Source organism: Leptopilina heterotoma, unplaced genomic scaffold (genome assembly GCF_015476425.1).
Source record: "Leptopilina heterotoma isolate Lh14 unplaced genomic scaffold, ASM1547642v1 Lhet_264, whole genome shotgun sequence".
NCBI lineage: Eukaryota > Metazoa > Arthropoda > Insecta > Hymenoptera > Figitidae > Leptopilina > Leptopilina heterotoma.
The window spans coordinates 835,887-854,447 of NW_025110974.1; the positions used below are offsets into that span (position 1 = coordinate 835,887).

Below are 18,561 nucleotides of genomic sequence, written 5' to 3' on the forward strand. Positions count from 1 at the left end.
TTGATACTTGTGCAAAAGTACATTATTAAATATTAATCATTGCAGTATTCAATTTTTTTTTAATCATTGTCGATAAAATATGCGTTTGTCATCGTATAAGATATGTTATGCAATCAACAATATACGAAAGTTTTATTTAATTCCATTTATAGTATTGAAATAATGTTTAATTTATTACGAACAAAAAAAGTGTATTTTTTAAATTGTTTTTTATGCGATGTAAAAAAAAGTAAATAAAAATATACGAGAGATATTTACATTTTTGTTATAAAAATATGAAATGAATATTTCCTAATGTAAAAAAAATATCGTCAACACAATTGAATTGTACTTCGAATATTTTTTTCTCAAAAAAAATTAATTAATTTAATTAAAAGTTTATTTTCAACTTCACTGAAAATATTTCCAAAAAAAATGTTTAAAAAAAATTTTTTTAATTGTAAAAAGATTATTTTTAACTTTCTTAGAAATATTTTCAAACAAATAAAAGATTATTTTTAACTTCACTGGAAATATTTCCTAAAAAATGTTATGTTAAAAAATTAACTATTATTTTGTTGTTTATCAATCAATTAAATATTTATGAAACTTTATTAAGATTACTTCTTAAGTGATCTAGTTTAGAAATTTAGCCCCAGAATTGAAATCAATTTAATTCGAACCGAAAAAATTAGAATCAATTTAATTTCTTGTATTTAAAAATATTTGGTATTATTTTAAGTAAACACGCCGCGAGCTTTTAAAATTTTTAAAAGATTTTTGTCACCTTGCCAAATTTTCTCTCAATAAGTCATGGAAAATTTTTCATCTTCAAACAAGTTTAATTTTAATTTAAAATTTAATTTTTAATTTAAAAAAATAAAAAGTATTCTCAAAAAAAATTACAAAATATACTTAAATTGATAAAAATATAAAAATTTTTGAATATAGCGAATTTCTTACTTTAAAAATTTATTTGAAAAGAAGTGCAAAAATGAAATATGAAAAAAATAAGATAGAATTTAAAGAAATGAGCAATACAATATTTTACAAAGTTTATATACATACAATTAGATAAGAGATATAATTAAAAACTGATAACATAAATTTCAAGACATTAAGAAAGGTATTTAAGACTTTTAACGAATATAATTAAAACAACATTCTAACACATTTTATCTTTAATCATAATAAAACATTTTTTTTTAATACTGACGTGGTAAAATATTTTATTGTGAAATAAAAGGAAGTTCAATCGCGTCGTGCTAATTTTTTTCGGATGAATATTTTTTTAATTATTTTGTAATGCCGCTGCGATAATTTGCGAACTCTTTTTCTTATTTAGTACAAAAAAATAATTGTTTTTAAGTGAAAAATTTTTTTTAGAGAACAAAATAATAAAATAAAAAAAATATACATAAAATGTAAGATAATTAATATAAAAATATATGTATATGATACAATATAAAATATAAATATAAAAAACGATATAAATAAATATTATGAATGCATAAAATGTAAACAAAAAAAATTCATTTATTTTAAAAAAACAATTTTTTTTTCTTCAATGTTTTCTTAAAATTAAAATTATTTCTTGAATAATCATATACTTGTTTTATTTTAATTTTTAATTCTTCATTTTATGCAAAATTTAAATAATTTTTGTGTATCTTTTATTATTGTTATTAATGTGATAAATTTTTTCCAAGACGTTTTTTTTGCACGTTTAATAATTATATTTTTCTGCTAATAAAAAATTTTTTTAATTTTTCAAATAATTTCGTGCACGAAATTCAGTATTTTTTTCTTGGAAAAAATTATAGCATTAATAATAGTAAAATATTTGAATTGACTGTAAAATCACCTTTAAAAAACGTATTATCTTAAAATAAGGCGAAATTATTAATTTTAAGTAACCTCAAATTAATTAAATTTATTTTATTAATCTCCAATTTATTGAAAAAAAATTCTTTTTTTTAGGATTAATTTTAATTTTTAAAAAACAGAAAGATATTTTTTTAAAATTTTTAATTAAGAAGGGAATCTACTTACTATTTATTTTTCAACTCAGTGTAATATTAATTTCTATATAATAAATTCAATAAAATTGTAAAGAATAAAAAATAAAAAAATGTTTCTAGTTTTGTTATCAAAAGTATTATTTTCTATTTTTATTATTTTAATTTTAATAGTTTTTAGCTATATTTTTCAAAATTGTCAAAATGAAAATCTTTCAATTAAAATATTAATGTAAATACAAAAACAAAAAAAAATAATAATTTTGAAATTTACTTCGAGAATAGTAAATTTTACTCATTCGGAAACAGCAAAAAATTGTTGCAGAAATGCACATAATTTTATGTTATTCATGTTAATTTAAAAGTAAAATTAATTTAAAAAATTAATATATCTAAAAAAAATTTCAATTAAAAGTAAAATTCTGGAAATTTAGTTTTTACTGTAAAAATTTTTATTTTATTTTTTTATTTTAATTTAACAGACGTTAAATTTCAATTATATAAAAACTATAATTTATTTTAATATAAATTTTTAAATTACAAACAAAATATTTTTGATCTTCTTGAAATTTTCAAACTTTGAAAAATGGTCAATTTCTGAAAAATCTAAAAAAAAATTAAACTAAAAAAAAACTTAGAAACGGTAAAACTTTTTTTTTAAATGTTTTTGAAAATCTCTTTTTCAAAACCAAAAGTTTTACATTTTTTTTAACATTTATAGACCAAAGACTACAAATCAATATAAAGTTTATATTTTAAATAAAAAATTAAGGTAATTCTAACAAAACTAAATTGAAAAAGTAAAAGAAATTCAAAACTTAGAAATTTTTATTTTCCTATACATTTTTTTCCAAAAAATTTTGTTGACTATAGTAAAAAATTTTCTCATCATTTTTAATGTTGGAACATAATTTCATATTTTCAAAAAATGTTGAAAAATAAATTTCCCAAAAAAATTCTTTATTTCAATAAATTAGAATTTCACTGAAACTGTTAAAGTTTGAGGTATAAATTTAATAAAGTTTAAAATTTAAGTTCTAAATTAAAATTATTTTGAAAATTTTAAATTATTAAAAATTTTTTTAAATTAAGAAAAAGCTCCTGCTTTAAAAATAAGGGAAATCGTTTTTATTTTATAATGAAAAATACCCCCCACCCCCTCCAATTGTTGATTTCGATAAATTAGAATTTTTCTAAAACAGTGAAAGTTTCAGTTTAGAATTTAAGTTTTAAACTTAAATTATTTTGATAATTTTCAATTATACTTAAAGCTTTTGAGAACTCTAAAAAAGCTCCTGCTTTTAAAAAAAGGGAAAACGATTTAATTTTGATAAATTTGAATTTCACTGAAAACAATATAAGCTTCAGTTTAAAATTTAAAGTTTTAAATTATCTTGACAATTTTCATTTATTTAAAGCTTTTCAGAAATCTAAAAGCTCTTGGTTATAAAAAAAAGGAATCGGTTTACTTTCAATGTTGAAAAATAAATCCTTCCAAAAAAAATTTGTTTAATTCAATAAATTTGAATTTTACTAAAACAGTGAAATTCAGTTTAAAATTTAAATTATTTTGAAAATTTTTAATTATTAAAATTTTTTAAGTATTGAAAATTCTTAAGAATTCAAAGAAAGCTCCTGCAAAAAAGCAAAATCGATTGACTTTTGATAAGAATTTCATACTAAAACATCCAAAGTTTCAATTTAAAATTTAAGTTTTAAATTTAAAATATTTTGAAAATTTTAAAGTATTTAAAATTTTTGAGAACTGTAGAAAAGCTCGTGATATTAAAAAATGGAATCGGTTATTTACTTTCGATAAATTAGAATTTCTCTAAAACAGTGGAGGTTGAAGTTTAAAATCCAAGTTTAAAAATTTAAATTTTTTTAAATTTATAAAAAAAACTAAAAAATGGCCACTACTATAAAAGAAGGAGGGGGGTTAGCTTTAAAAAGGTGAAAAACAAATTTATAAAATAAATAAAAACGTTTATTATTCATTAATTAATAGATATGTTTTACAACATATATTTTAACGATTTTGTTATATTTGGGGTGTCAAAAATTTTTTTTGGTTCCTATTTTTTTTATAACTGAGTAGGTACATCAACAATATTAATTATAAAATAAATATATAGTAAAATAATTTTATTAATTATTATTAAATCATCACTTATTTTTAATTGACTTTAATTGAAATTTGAATTATAATTGTTACTTAGTATTTTACGTGAGCAAATATGAATATTATTTGTGGTGGGGGTAATAGCACCACTGAAAAGAAACCAATCCCAGGAACTTTTACCGAATCCTCTTCTCTCCGAAAGGTACAAGTGGGGTTTATGCATGGTATGATACGAGTATAATATAATAGTCTAAGTTGCGTCAGCTCCTCGTTAAGTTACTTTAGTTTTTGTATTTATTTCCTATTCTATACACTATGATTTTCGAAGACAGTCATAGTTAGTACGTGTCGCGTGTTAATGTGAAAAGTGTTTACTTCATGTCCCTTACTTTGGAAATAAGTAAAATTAGTTTTAAAAAAAAATTATTTTCGAAACAATGTCGAGAAATTAATTTTATTCAAATTGAAGAAATGTAAATTAATCGACAAATTTCAACTAAATTTTTAAATAGGTATGAGAGAAAAAAAATTTACCGACTAAATATAATAAATTCTAAATTTTTCATCACATCGAAAATTAAATACAAAACATTTTTTTTTTTTTTTTTGCAAAACTTACAAGATAAATTTTCAAGAGGGGGAAAATTGTTGATAAACTTACAATTTATTTAAAAAAGTACTTAATTTTATTTTTTTAATTTCCATGAAAAAATAAGATTTTCCTTCTTAAAATAAGAAAATTTTTGGTTGCTAAAAGTTTTGGAGTAAAAATTTTATTTTTACTCAACTTTTTTCTATACTTTAAATTCTATTTAATTTTTTCTATCACATTATTTTATAAAAAAAATAAACATTTAATCTGTGCTTATTCGTCAAAAATTTAATAGCTGAGTTTATATTTTTGTTAGTAGAGAACTTGAGGACTATACAAATATATTTTTCTTATTTATCCTTGAATATTGTACAATTAAATTAAAATATTCTTAATTATATTTGCAAGAAAATTGAAAATAGAAATTTCTTTGAATTAAAGTAAATAAAGTTTATATTGTACAATTCATAATTGATGTGCTAATTAAATAATCGCTGAAAAGTATTACATAAAAAAGATAATTTATACTTTTTTGTATAAATAAAAAAAATTTTAATTTAGAAATTTTTTAAATTAGAAAATTATTAAAATAACAATTTATTTTTTCATTTAAAAAGCATTTTTTTTAAAAACAATTAAATATTTGAAAGTAAATGAATTTTTGTTTTAAAAACTCGCTTACTCATTTTTATACAAAATGAAAATTTTGAAAAAACACATATTTCAAAGTTTTACGTTTAAAAAATTTTAAATACATTTTAAAATTTTTGAAAATGTTTTGACTTTTCATGCTATATTAAAAAATTGCAGTTCAAAATTTACTTCAAAAGTGTAATAATTCAATATATTAAAATTAAAATTAAAAGTATTTCTTAAATTAAAATTGTTTAAATTTAACAAATTTTTTATTTGAATTTGACTCAACAATTTGAAATTATTTACAACATTCTTTTAATTTTATTCCAACTAATTTTAATTTAAGAATTTTTAAAATTAATTAAAATTTTCTTAAATTTTAAAACCAATAAAACCCTACTATTACTTTTCTTGAAACATTTAATTTTTCGAAATTAAAAGAGCATTTTGCAAAAATTGTAAATTAAACTTTTTATAGTCACTTTTGGATTTCATAATAATTTTATAAAAATTCAATTTTTAAGGAAGTATTTTCGAATTTTCAAAGCGTTATTTTTAAAAAAATGCCTTTTTTTCCATAATTATTGAAATTATTTATTTTTTCACAAAATTATACTAAATTTAATAAAAAATCTCCAATTATTCTAAACAAAAATTTGCAAAAAATCATTTATCACAATTCAAATTTTTATGTTCATTTTGTTTTGAATCTTGAATTTCAAATTTTGAAATTTTTTTAGTACAAATTTAAAAAGTTTCTTTTTTATTAAAATCAATTTCAATTCGATTAACTAAATTTTATCTAGTAATTTACACAAGTGTAAATTTCAGTTCTCTAGGTTGAAAACTGCAAAATTTTAGGAAAGAGGGGGAAAAGGGGGTAATTATTTTCAAAAATATAAAAAAATGTTGTTAAAAACTATTGAAATGAATTTTAATTTGATTCTCTATATTTGTACTGTAATTTACACAAAAAAATATACACGTGTTCCAAATTTTAGTTTTTAGGTTCAAAATTACAAAAATAGAGAATTTTTTTTCAAATTTAAAAAATTTTCATTTAAAACTAATGAAATCAATTTTAATTGTATTCTCTATATTTTTACTATAATTTTCACAAAAGAAAATTACAAAAAAGGAGGAGATAATTTTTTTCAAAAATTAAACAAAATTTCATTTAAAACTTTTTGAAATCAATTTAAATATTCAATTCGCCATACTTTTCTGTAATTGACTCCAAAAAATATTTTTTTTAAATTTAAAAAATTTTATTTAGAATAATATTGAAATTAATTTTAATTCGATTCGTTAAATTTTTTTATTATTTACTCAAAAAAATACACATTTGTACCAAATTTTATTTTTTTATGGTTAAAAATTACAAAAATTAAGGGAGGGGGGGGGTCATATTTTTGAAAACTCAAAAATATTTTCATTTAATACTATTTGAAATAAATTTTAATTTGATTCTCTATATTTTTACTGTAATTTACATAAAAAAAGTACAAGTGTTTCAAATTTCAATTTTTAAGTTAAAAATTACAAAAATTGCAAAGAAGGTAATTTTTTTCAAAAATTAAAAAAATTTTCATTTAAAACTATTGAAATCAATTTTAATTCCATTCGCTATATTTTTTTCTATAATTTACTCAAAAAAATACACATGTGTGCCAAATTTTAGTTTTCAAGGTTAAAAATTACAATAATTAAGGGGGAGGTAATTTTTTTCAAGAATTAAAAAATTTTCTTATAAAACTATATTAAAATATTTAAAAAAAAGTACTTGAAATTTCAAAATTGTTTTTTATACACAGCGTCGACGTTAATTTTAAAAACCAAAGAATCCTTTTTTTCTGAAATTTTTCAAGTTTTTCCTGAAAAATTCAATTAAAATCAATTAAAAAAATTTCTGCTACATTTTTCGCGTAAACATGAGAAAATGCACTTTTAAAATTTATAATTAATTAAAAATAAATAATGTTATATTAGAATTAAAAATTAAAAACACATATAATTTATTTTTAATAAAAAAAAGTGTAGTTTTTAGTTAGACACCTTTTGAGACCCTTAAAAATTTAAATTTACTTTCACTTTTTATTATTCTAATTTTAAGCTTGAAAAAAAAAATAAAACTCTCACGTGGAAATCTGCCGTCAGACAGATTTCCGCTTAAAAAATCCACGCGGTCTTTTTTTATTTGGGAAAACGTCTTCACGAGGAAGTAATACATATGTTGAAACGCTTTATCGGTGATGTAAGCGACAGTTAATTAAATAATGAAATTTTATTGGGATAAGTTGCGAAATTTATTCCAAACAATATTTGGATGCATAATGTTTAAAAGCTTTTTAATATATTTAAGAATTTAGTTTGAAAACTTTTTAATATATTTAAGAATTAATTTAAGAGCTTTTTAATATATTTAAGAAGTTAGTTAAAAAATTTTTTAATAAATTTAAGAATTTGAAATCTATAAACTCTACTAAATCCCTAAATTTTCAAAGAATTGATAAAAGAAAATTTTAATCGTATGTACAAAATTTTTGACGAAGAAATACCGTGAACATAAAAAGAAACTTTAAAATTGTGAACAAAAGATTTAAAACATTTTTTTTTGTATATAAAATATAAATTCGAAATACTGCATTTTTAAAAATTTGTTGGGGTACCTTTTTAATAAAATAAATTTGTTTTTGTGTTAAAGTGATAAAAATTAATCCATCAATGAAATTTGCGGTTTAATCTTGGATAAAGAAAAAAACATTTTTATCTCCAACTGAAATTAGAAGTTTAATCATAAGTCGTTAACACTAAATTAAATTTTGTCAGTTATAGGCAGAAAGAGCTGATCATTTACTCTTCTTGGTGGAACATTTTGACAATTTGATTCAGTAGTCAAATTAATAAAAAAAAGTATTCGTAACAGAAAGTTATTAAAATATTTAAAAAAAAATAAAAATGGCTTACGACGACGTTATTATTTTAATGGGTGAATTTGGTCGCTACCAGCGAAAAATATACTTTTTATTATGTATCCCTGCGATTTTTTGCGCCATTCACAAAATGGCAGGTGTTTTTCTCGAAACTGCTCCCGACTTCAGGTAAATATGAAAATTTTTTATCTTATACAAAAAAAAACAAAATTTGGAATTATATTTAAAAAGTTTTTGTATTTTTGTATATAATATTTTTAAAATTATCTTTAAAATTAATATTTTTAAATATGTTTATTTATTCCTCAATATCAATATTTTCGAAGAAAATTTTGAAAATAAATTTGGAGGGACCAACCAACCATGTAATATTTTTATAAATATTAAAATTTTGAATATCTAAATCCTCTTAAATTTCTTAGGTGTGTTTTACCAGTGGAAAATTTAACGAATGCAGTGTTTAAATTACCGGCAAATTATGCCAATGTACTACTTCCAACAGAAGCAGCAACTAATACCAAAAAAGAAAGATTTGCTCAATGTAGTTATTACAATGTACCAAATTTACCGAATACAACAACTCTAGATGATTATTTTTTAATTGCTGCCAATAGTAGTAAGCCATTGGAGGAGAAGACTTGTAATAATTATATTTATGACAAGAGCAGATATTCAAGTACAGTTGCATCAAAGGTAAAATTTTATAATATGAATTTTGTATACATGAATTTTAAAAACCAAGATTTTTTTAGCTTTCCTCTTTTTTTTTGGTAGTAAAAGGAATTTGCATTAAAAATATATTTCTGGGTTCCTGAGTTCTACAAATACTTTAAATTTCAACTAATGAGAAAATCATTTAGCATAAATCCCTTTATTTTTCGTTTAAAGTTCAGTAGTCGAAAATAGACTTTTGCCGGATGGGACATTTTTAAAAGTGTTTAATAAAAGATATAGAAGATAGAGAGAAAAGTACAGACAATCGATGTGATCATCTTCCTTCTATTAATAATATGGCATGCAATGATTGTTAGTGTAAATATTGTTTAGAATTTGAGTCTTATTATGCTTATCAAACACATGACACTCTTGTATCGATCGTTAACGTCAATAGACGTAAAAATATTTGCTATTTTGTAGAGTCTGGAATAAATGTGTCAAGAGAATTATATTACCACTGCCGATTTATCTCAAGATTCTACATTTATAGAGATTTATATTTAAAACAGTGGCGTGTCAATACTGCGCATGTGTAGATGTTACAGAATACTACTGCGCATGTGTAGAAGTAACCGGACACTACTGCGCATGTGTTGAAGTAACAGGACACTACTGCGCATGTGTTGAAGTAACTGGTCACTACTGCGCATATGTTGATGTAACAGGACACTACTGCGCATGTTTAACTATAATAGGACACTTCTGCGCAAGCGTAACACTGACGTGTCACTACTGCGCACGTGTAGATGCCATAGGACAGTACTGCGCATGCGCAACATTAACAGAAAACTACTGCGCATGTAAAACTGATAATGAAAGATAAGTCGGTCGGTAGGTCGTTCTTTTTACAACTTAATTTAATAGAATGGATCTGCCCAAGTAAAAAAATTCTGCAAATTGTCCACGGACTCCTGGCTCTTCAGAAAGTCCACGAAAAATCTGGTGGTTTAATCCACTGCTGTTGCTAACTTGTCCCCATTCTATCGCCCAAAAAACGTAACTCCTATGGTCCCCACCAGGCGTCCAAAATGACGATTTTTGTCGATAGCGGTCATTAGCATCAGCAGAGAGTTCAAAGATTAAAAAACTTTGTGGAATAACAGTTTTTTAAATTTATGGAACCATCAGACTTTCTGCAGACAAGTGGCCGTTGAAGGTTCGCGGAAAGTTTGCAAATATTTTGTGGGCTTTTTTAATTGAGTTTATCCGAGAGGTGGATGACAACTTACCATCTAGGGAGTTAAATCTCAACATTCCTCGTTGATGATTGGGTCCTGACAGGACCCTATCAAACTGTCTGCTTCTTGGCTCCCCGGAGGCTTCTGTCAAAAATTGTTGGACCTCTTCTATCTGGGGAAAGTAATCCAAGTCGCAAATTTTAAAAGTTGTATTTCGATCCACATCTTATACCTTGACAACCTAAGTAATAGTCTTCTAATGTCAAACTCGCCTCCAATTTTAATTAAAAAGCCTCCCTTTTGTGTAGCTCTTGAGGCTTGTGTGATCAATGTCCGGATCAACTTTGCGACCGACTGATTTAATTAAAATAATATTTTAATAGCCTCGATATCTAAATCAGTAGACTAGATATTCTACTAAACTTTCCGCGAACCTTCAGTAGACCCCTGTCTATCCAGAACATACCCAATGAACACCAAAAAACTATTTCATAACTGTTACAGATATGGAACAGTTTTTTTGGTGTTCACTCGGTGCAAAAAACGATTACTTCTTAATTCTTGAATCCTTCAAAACCACTAGACTCTCTGCGGCCTTTTTGGAGCGACAGGAGTTCGCTAATGTCCGCGAAAATTCAGTCATTAAAATTCCAATGCAAAATAATTCTTTTCAGTGGAACTTGGTATGCGATTCTTCCTGGTGGATATCAACCGGAGATTCAGCCTTCATGATAGGAGTGATGATGGGCTCCATGATTTATGGCTTCATGTCTGACAAATTTGGACGGAAACCAACATTTATCATCTGCTTGCTTATTCAATTAGTATCGGGAGTAATAGTCGGCATAGCTCCAAATTTCCCAACATTTGTTGCATTCAGAGCAATTCTTGGTTCTACAACAAGTGGCGTTTTCATCGTAGCCTACGTAATTGGTAACTCTCATGACTCCTGACCAAAATGAAACATCCACTGACTATTTTTTAACCGACAACAATTTTTTTTTCAGCTCTCGAAATGGTGGGACCAAAGAAAAGAATGTTCGCAGGTGTTGGAGTAAATGTATTTTTCACTGTAGGTTACTTTACAACTGGAATTTTTGCATACTTTATTCGTGATTGGAGAATATTACAAATAGCTCTTGTTTTGCCGAGTGTACTATTCTTGGCATATTATTGGTTCATTCCCGAATCATGTCGATGGCTTTTGACTAAAGGTCGAAAGGAGGAAGCAAAAGCTTTACTGCAAAAGGCCGCTAAGGCTAATGGAAAGGATATTTCCGACGAAACAATGGAAATGCTTTTAGCGCAAAAGGAAACGGAACCAACATCCGAAACGAAGGTGCCTTCTGCTATAGATCTCATGCGATATCCAAATTTGAGACGCAAAACTTTGCTCTTGTGTTGCAATTGGTTGGTAGCAACATTTTCTGTTGTATAAAAACTTTTTGAATTTAGACTCTAATGATTATCTAATGATTCTAATGATTCTAACGATTCTAATGTTTATCACAGGTTGATAAACAGTGGTACTTATTACGGACTTTCATGGGGAGCCGCAAAACTCAGTGATAATGAATTTGCTACTTATTTTATGTCGGCGGGTGTTGAAATACCTGCATATGCTTTTCTCATGCTAACATTAAATAGATGGGGTAGAAAGCCAATATTATGTGGTTCTATGATAACTGCAGGAACATTTTTACTTCTTATGATAGCTGTACCTACAAGTAGGTTCAAAAATTTTGTTTTTAAAGTTTAAAATTTTTAGGCATACTTGTAATGGCATCTAAAAGATGACGTTAGTTACACGCACATCATTTAAAACTGTGAATTATTTTCAGATATGAGCTGGTTGGCCATTACATTTTACATGATTGCCAAATTAGCAATTACGGCATCTTACGGTTGTATCTATATTTTCACAACTGAACAATTCCCAACGGTTGTTCGTAATGTTGGTCTTGGTGTTTGTTCCACATTTGCGAAACTCGGTGGCGTTTTTGCACCACAAATTAATGAACTCGTGAGTATTTTTATTTCTGAATCACAAATGCTGTTAGTTTCTCTACTTAGTCTTATTAATATTAATGATTGATTAACGTAATTGGCTTTGTGGAATATTATGTTGAATAGAGAGAACAGAGAAGTAACGTGATGATCTTCTTGAGACCACAAAATTAATTTTAAAACACAAGAATAGAGCAATTCTCATAAAAAGAAGCAAAAAGTAGCTTTCAAACTAAAAAAAAAGTAGTGATCGAAGAATTAAACTGACAAACATTCCATTCTATATTTTATTTTTCTGACTTTTTCCTAATTTTCATCAAAAATATTTACTTCTTTCTTATCCTGCTAATAAATTGAATTCCTGTAACGAATTTTATTATTCATGAAAGAATTTAAATATTTATAAAAATAATTTAATTCTTGCAAAGAATTTTATAAAATTTTTTTAATAATTGATTTATTTCGACTAATTTTATGCAAATTCTAATTTAAATAATTCAATTCCTAAGAAATTTTTATTATTCAAGAAAAAAATTGAATTCTTACGAAGATTTCTAAAAAATTTTTTTAAATAATTGAATTCCATTTGGAAATTTTGTGAAAATAGTACATATTGAAAATCATTAAATTGAGAAAAGTTTTAAAAATAATTAAATTTTATAAAGAATTCTATTAAAATTTCTGGGAATAATTGATTTTCTGTGTGACATTTTATTAAATTTTTTTCGAAAATAATCGAATTCCTGAAAAGCATTTTATTATTATTGAAAATAATTGAATTCTTGCCAATGAATTCATTAGAATTTTTGAAAATAACTATAAATTTCCAAGGAAAAATTAATTACTTTTAAAAATAACTGAATTCTAGTGATGAATATTGATATTTATGAAAATAATTGAATTTTGCACAGAATTTTATTAAAATGCCTCAAATTAATTGAATTTTCGGGAATAATTTTGTTATTTATCTTTAATAATTGAATTTATTCGAAGAATTATTTATGTAAATAATTTAATTCTTGGAAAGAATTTTATTAAAATCTAAAAGAATAATTGAATTATTTCAAAAAAATTTAATCAAAATTGTATTTTAAATAATTGATTTCTTTTATTAATTTTATTGAAATATTTGAAAATAATTGAATTGATGTAAAAAATTCTAATATGTTTGTAAACAATTGAATTCTAAAGAATTTTAAAAAAATATTTTTATATTATTGCTTTTTTCGAGGAATTGAAATTAAATTTTTAAGAATAATTACATTTTCTTATCTATTTCTGTAAAATTGAATTAAAAATAATTTTATTATTTATGATAATAATTGAAAAGTTGCAAAGAATTTTATTAAAATTTTCAAAAATAATTGGATTCCTGAGAAGAATTTTATTATTTATGAAAAGAATTAAATTTTTACGAAGATTTTTATAAAAAAAATTTTAAACAATCGAATTCTGTTTGGAAATTTTATGAAAATAGTAGATATTGAAAATCAATGAATTGCGAAAAGTTTTTAAAAATAATTAAATTTTACAAAGAATTTTATTAAAATTTTTGAAAATAATTGAATGTCTGTGTGGCATTTTACCTATTAAATTTTTTTTGAAAATAATTGAATTCCTAAAAAGCATTTTATTATTTATGAAAATAATTGAATTTTGCAAAGAATTTTTATTAAAATGCCTCAAAATAATTAAATTTTTGTGAATAATTTTGTTATTTATCGACGTAAATAATTGAATTCCTGTGAAAAATTCTAATATTTTTGTAAGTGATTGAATTCTTCTAAAGAATTTAAAAAAAAACATTTTTTCAAATAATTGATTTTTTCGAGTAATAGAAATTAAATTTTTAAAAATAATTATATTTTTTGAGCAATATTGAATTTTTCATAATTATTTTATAAACATTGCTTTAAATAATTAATTTTTTCGAAATATAATAAACATTATAAAAATCTTAATTGAATTCTTGTGGAAAACTTTATTTGTGAAAATAATTGAATTTTTCGATTAATTAATTTAAAATAGTATTAAAAATAATTGAAATTCTTCGATGAGTTTTATTATTTGTATGAAAATAATTGAATTATTTTAAAAATTTTTATTTAATTGTTTAAAAAGAATTTAATTTCTGTGAAAAATTTTGATATTTTTGAAAATAATTGAATTCTTCATAAGACTTTTATAAACATTATTTTAAATAATTACTTTTTTTAAATATAATAATTGTTATGAAAATTTTATTTTAAATAATGGAATTCTTGTGGAAAACTTTATTTGTGAAAATAATTGAATTCCTGCTTAGAATTTTATCAAACATTTTTTTAAAATTGAATTTCGATCAAAAATGTTATTATTAGTGAAAGTAATTGAATTATTGTGAAGAATTGTATAAAAATTTTGTTAAATAATTGATTTTTTCAAAATTTTTTTGAAAATGCTATTCTAAATTAAATTAAATTCATGTGGGAATTTTATTATTTATGAAAATAATTGAATTTTGGATGAAGTTTATCAATTTTTTTTAAATAATTGTATTCTTTTTTGAAATTTTATGAAAATACTAGATATTGAAAATAATTGAATTTCGAATATTTTTTTGAAAATAATTGACTCGTTTTAAAGAATTTGATTATAATTTTTAAGAATAGTGTTTTGATTTCTTGTATTAGCGAATTTAAATTAATGGAAATTTAAAAAAAAATACAAATAGTATCTTTTAGTGGCTGAAATCTAAAAAAAAGTACTCAAATAGTAGCATAACGTAAAAAAAGTAGTAATTAGTAGGTTTTAGTAAATAAGTGCGAATCCTGAAAATATATTAAAATTTGTTTGCTTTTCTGTTTTAGGGAAAATTCTGGTTCCCCTTTCCACGAGTTCTCTACGGAACACTCGCATTATGTGCCGGATTATTGTCACTCTTTTTGCCTGAAACACTCAATGAAAGATTACCGGACAGTATTGAAGAAGGAGAAAATTTCGGAAGGTATGGAACATACATTCGACTTTAAAAAATTGTTAACAAAAAATTATTAATAATTATTATTATTTTAACATATTAAATCGTAATTTTTGCGCAATAAATCTTTAAAATTACCTTATCTTCTAAATATTTGATGACTCAATTTCTTCTATTTCATCCAAAAAAAATTCCCTCCTGTTTCCAATACACAAAAAATTAGAACTTGTTTAGAAAACTTAATTTCTTACTAATTCCAAAAATGAAAATTGCATTTCACTATATGTACTAGAATACATTTTCTAGATCTGCAGCACCAAAAATTTTCGTTCTTCTTTATTATCTAAAATTTATCAATTCTAACATATAAAATTGAAAATAAATATTTAAAGTTGAAACTTTTTCCCGACGTTTCTTGTTTTTAATCCTTAAAACGTCTTTGTTATGATAATTACACAAAATAACTAATTTTTCTTTTTACAGGAAAATGAAAAATCTCTCGCTACAGTCACTGACGCCGACAAAAACTGGCCACGAGAAAAATATAAACAAAGGAGAAGCATAATTAGAAGGGTAATCTCTTAATTATGCACAAAGTACTTATAGGACATTCCTCAACCTAGAGAGAGAAAGAGAATATTAGTATTGAAAGTGAGAATGTACAATATTTTTATTTTACCAAAAATGTACGTGACAATTTCAATTTTATTTTTAATTTTTTCTATGAAATAAGTAGTAAATTTTTTTAAATCAGTATTCATTATATAATTTTAATTATTTTCGCTCGAGTATCGATTTATACTTTCAAAGAAAGTCATAAAATATATTAAATTATACTGAATTATTTATTGTAAATATTTTAGCAATTATTTTCACTATAATTATTTGTGTAAATATATGAGAGAAATGAAAGTGATACTTGTGCAAGTTTGCAAATAACTTTTGTTGATGAACAACAGTATTCATTTTAGATTATATCCATTTAGTTTAGGCGCTTGTAAGTTTCAAAAAAAAGCATTATTAATTTCCTTTGTTATGTCCCTATACTTTATTAGAAATGTATTATAGTGTTGTAATTTTTAAAATAAGTGAATTTTATAAATTATTTTCTATGTAATGAAAAAAAATAAATATTTACCATTTTTTTGCGATTTAAATATAACTGCAATTTTTTTAATACAAAAAATTGATTCCTAATTTGCCTACGTCCTACGAAAAGAAACTAAACGATTAAAATCGTACGACATCAAAGTTATTCACTTTTTTTCTTATCCTGCAGGATAAGAAATAATAATAACTTCAATTCTAATTTTTATAAAATTCAATTATTTTTCAAACTATTATAGTTAAAATTCTTCAAAGTTCGATTATATTTTAAAATAATTTTTAAAAGTAGTAAAAATAAATTTTTTGAAAATATTAAATTTATTTCAATTAATTTTAACAAAATTTACAATTTATTGAAGAAAAATTCTAAGTAAAATTTTTTAAAAGAATAATTTTTAAATTAAATTATTCCTTACTTGAATAATTTTTGTTCAATAAATATATTTATTTATTTTTCCACAGGAATTAAAATTTTAAATAATTTTAATGTAAAAACTTTTTGAAACTGTTTCTAAAAAATTCTTACCATAACGCATTTGATAGTCAATTATAATCTAAAATTTTAACTGACATTCATTTTTAAATCAATTTTTATTAGAAAGTTCTAAAAGAATTAAATAATTTAAATACAAAAATAAATAATTCATAGAAAAATTTATTATTTTTTTAAAATTGAATAAGAATTTTATAAAAATTTTTGAAAATAATTGATTTCCTTCGCTTCGAAGAATTTTAATAAATCTTTTCAAAATAATGACATTTTTCGTAGAATTAATATAAATTGTATTAAAAATAATTGAAATGTTTCGATGAGTTTTATTATCTATGAAATTCTTGCAACGAATTTTATTAAATTTTTTTTAAATAATTGAATTTTTTTGAAACTCTTTTTATGAAAAATTAAAAGAATAATTAAATTATTTTGAATAATTTAATTAAAATTGTATTTAAAATAATTCTTGCTATGAATTTCATTATTTATGAGAATAATTTAATTCTTACAAACAAATAATATCAAAATTTTAGAAAATAATTAATTTTATTCAAAGAATTTTATTAAATTACTTTAAATAATTAATTCATTTCGAAAAATTTTCTTAAAAATTGTATTTGAAATAATTGCGTTCAAGTAAAAATTTTATTATTCACGATATAAATTAAATTTTTGCGCTAAATTTAAATAAAATTATTTTTTTTTAATTGAATTTTTATGAGAAATTTTATTAAAAATAATTGAAATCAAGTGAAAAATTTTATTTTCTATAAAAATAATTTAATTCTTATAAACAAATGTTATCAAGATTTTAGAAAATAATAAATTTTTTTCGAAGAATTTTCAGAAAATATTATAAATAATTGAATTTCTGTGAAAATTCATAATATTCATAATATTAATTGCATTTTTGTGTTGAATTTTGTTAATTTTTGGTTTAAATAATTGAACTCTTTTGAGGAATTATATATTAAAGTATGAGATATTGCAAAAATTATTCTGAATTTCGGTTAAAAATTTCGTTATTTAAGATAATAATTGAATTCTTGAGAAAAAATTTCCAAAAATTTTCGAAAATAATTGAATTATTTCAAAGAATTTTATAAAAAAAAATGTTTGAATTGATTCTAAGAGGAATTTTTACAAAATTTTTGACAATAATTTTTTTCAAAAAAACTACATTTTTCGAGGAATTTATTTAAAATTGTATTAAAAATAATTGAAATCCAATGAAAATGTTTATTATTTATGAAAATAATTGAATTCTTGCGAAGAATTTTTTTTATACTTTTTTTAAATAATTGAATTTTTTTGAATCTTTTTTTGTGAAAAATTAAAAGAATTTTATCTTGAAATTCTGTTGCAATTAATTTAATTTCTGTAAAAATTTTTTGATTTATTATATGAATTAAATTTTTGCGCTAACTTAAAAAAAAATTTTTTAATTAATTTTTTTTTAAATAATAGAATTCTTTCGTGAAATTTCTTTAAAAAGTACATATATATAGAATTTATTTTTTTAATCAATTTTTTGTTTAAATAATTGAATTTTTTTGATAAATTTTATTAAAGTAGTTGATATAGAAAATATTTGAATTTCAACCAAGAATTTCATTATTTCTGAAAATAATTGAATTCTTGCGAAAAGATTTCTAAAAATTTTTGAAAAATAATAGAATTGTTTCAAAGAATTTTATAAAAAAAATTTTTGAATTGTTTCTAAGAATAATTTTTTGTTCTAAGAAATATTAAAAATTTTGCAAGACTAATTTTTTTATTTTAACTATTAGCGGATTTAAATTAGTGCAAATTTTCAAAAA

The 18,561-nt window shown here is 22.1% G+C and overlaps 1 protein-coding gene across 1 annotated transcript; it reads left to right on the forward strand.

Annotated features, from left to right (window-relative positions):
- The first annotated feature begins 4,363 nt into the window (after positions 1-4,363).
- LOC122503571 (organic cation transporter protein-like) lies at positions 4,364-16,295 on the forward strand. Its single transcript, XM_043614161.1, has 9 exons — positions 4,364-4,631; positions 8,177-8,448; positions 8,703-8,973; positions 10,850-11,108; positions 11,183-11,585; positions 11,688-11,902; positions 12,017-12,198; positions 15,032-15,168; positions 15,625-16,295. The coding sequence occupies exons 2-9, from the start codon at positions 8,306-8,308 to the stop codon at positions 15,704-15,706; spliced, it is 1,692 nt and encodes a 563-aa protein (XP_043470096.1). The 5' UTR covers positions 4,364-4,631; positions 8,177-8,305; the 3' UTR covers positions 15,707-16,295.
- Positions 16,296-18,561: the final 2,266 nt, after the last annotated feature.

Coding starts and splice junctions, on each gene's coding strand:
- LOC122503571 (XM_043614161.1), top strand. CDS start 8,306: ATGGCTTACGACGACGTTATTATTTTAATGGGTGAATTTGGTCGCTAC. Junction 11,586..11,687: donor TTGCTCTTGTGTTGCAATTG/GTTGGTAGCAAC, acceptor TGTTTATCACAG/GTTGATAAACAGTGGTACTT. Junction 15,169..15,624: donor GAAGGAGAAAATTTCGGAAG/GTATGGAACATA, acceptor TTCTTTTTACAG/GAAAATGAAAAATCTCTCGC.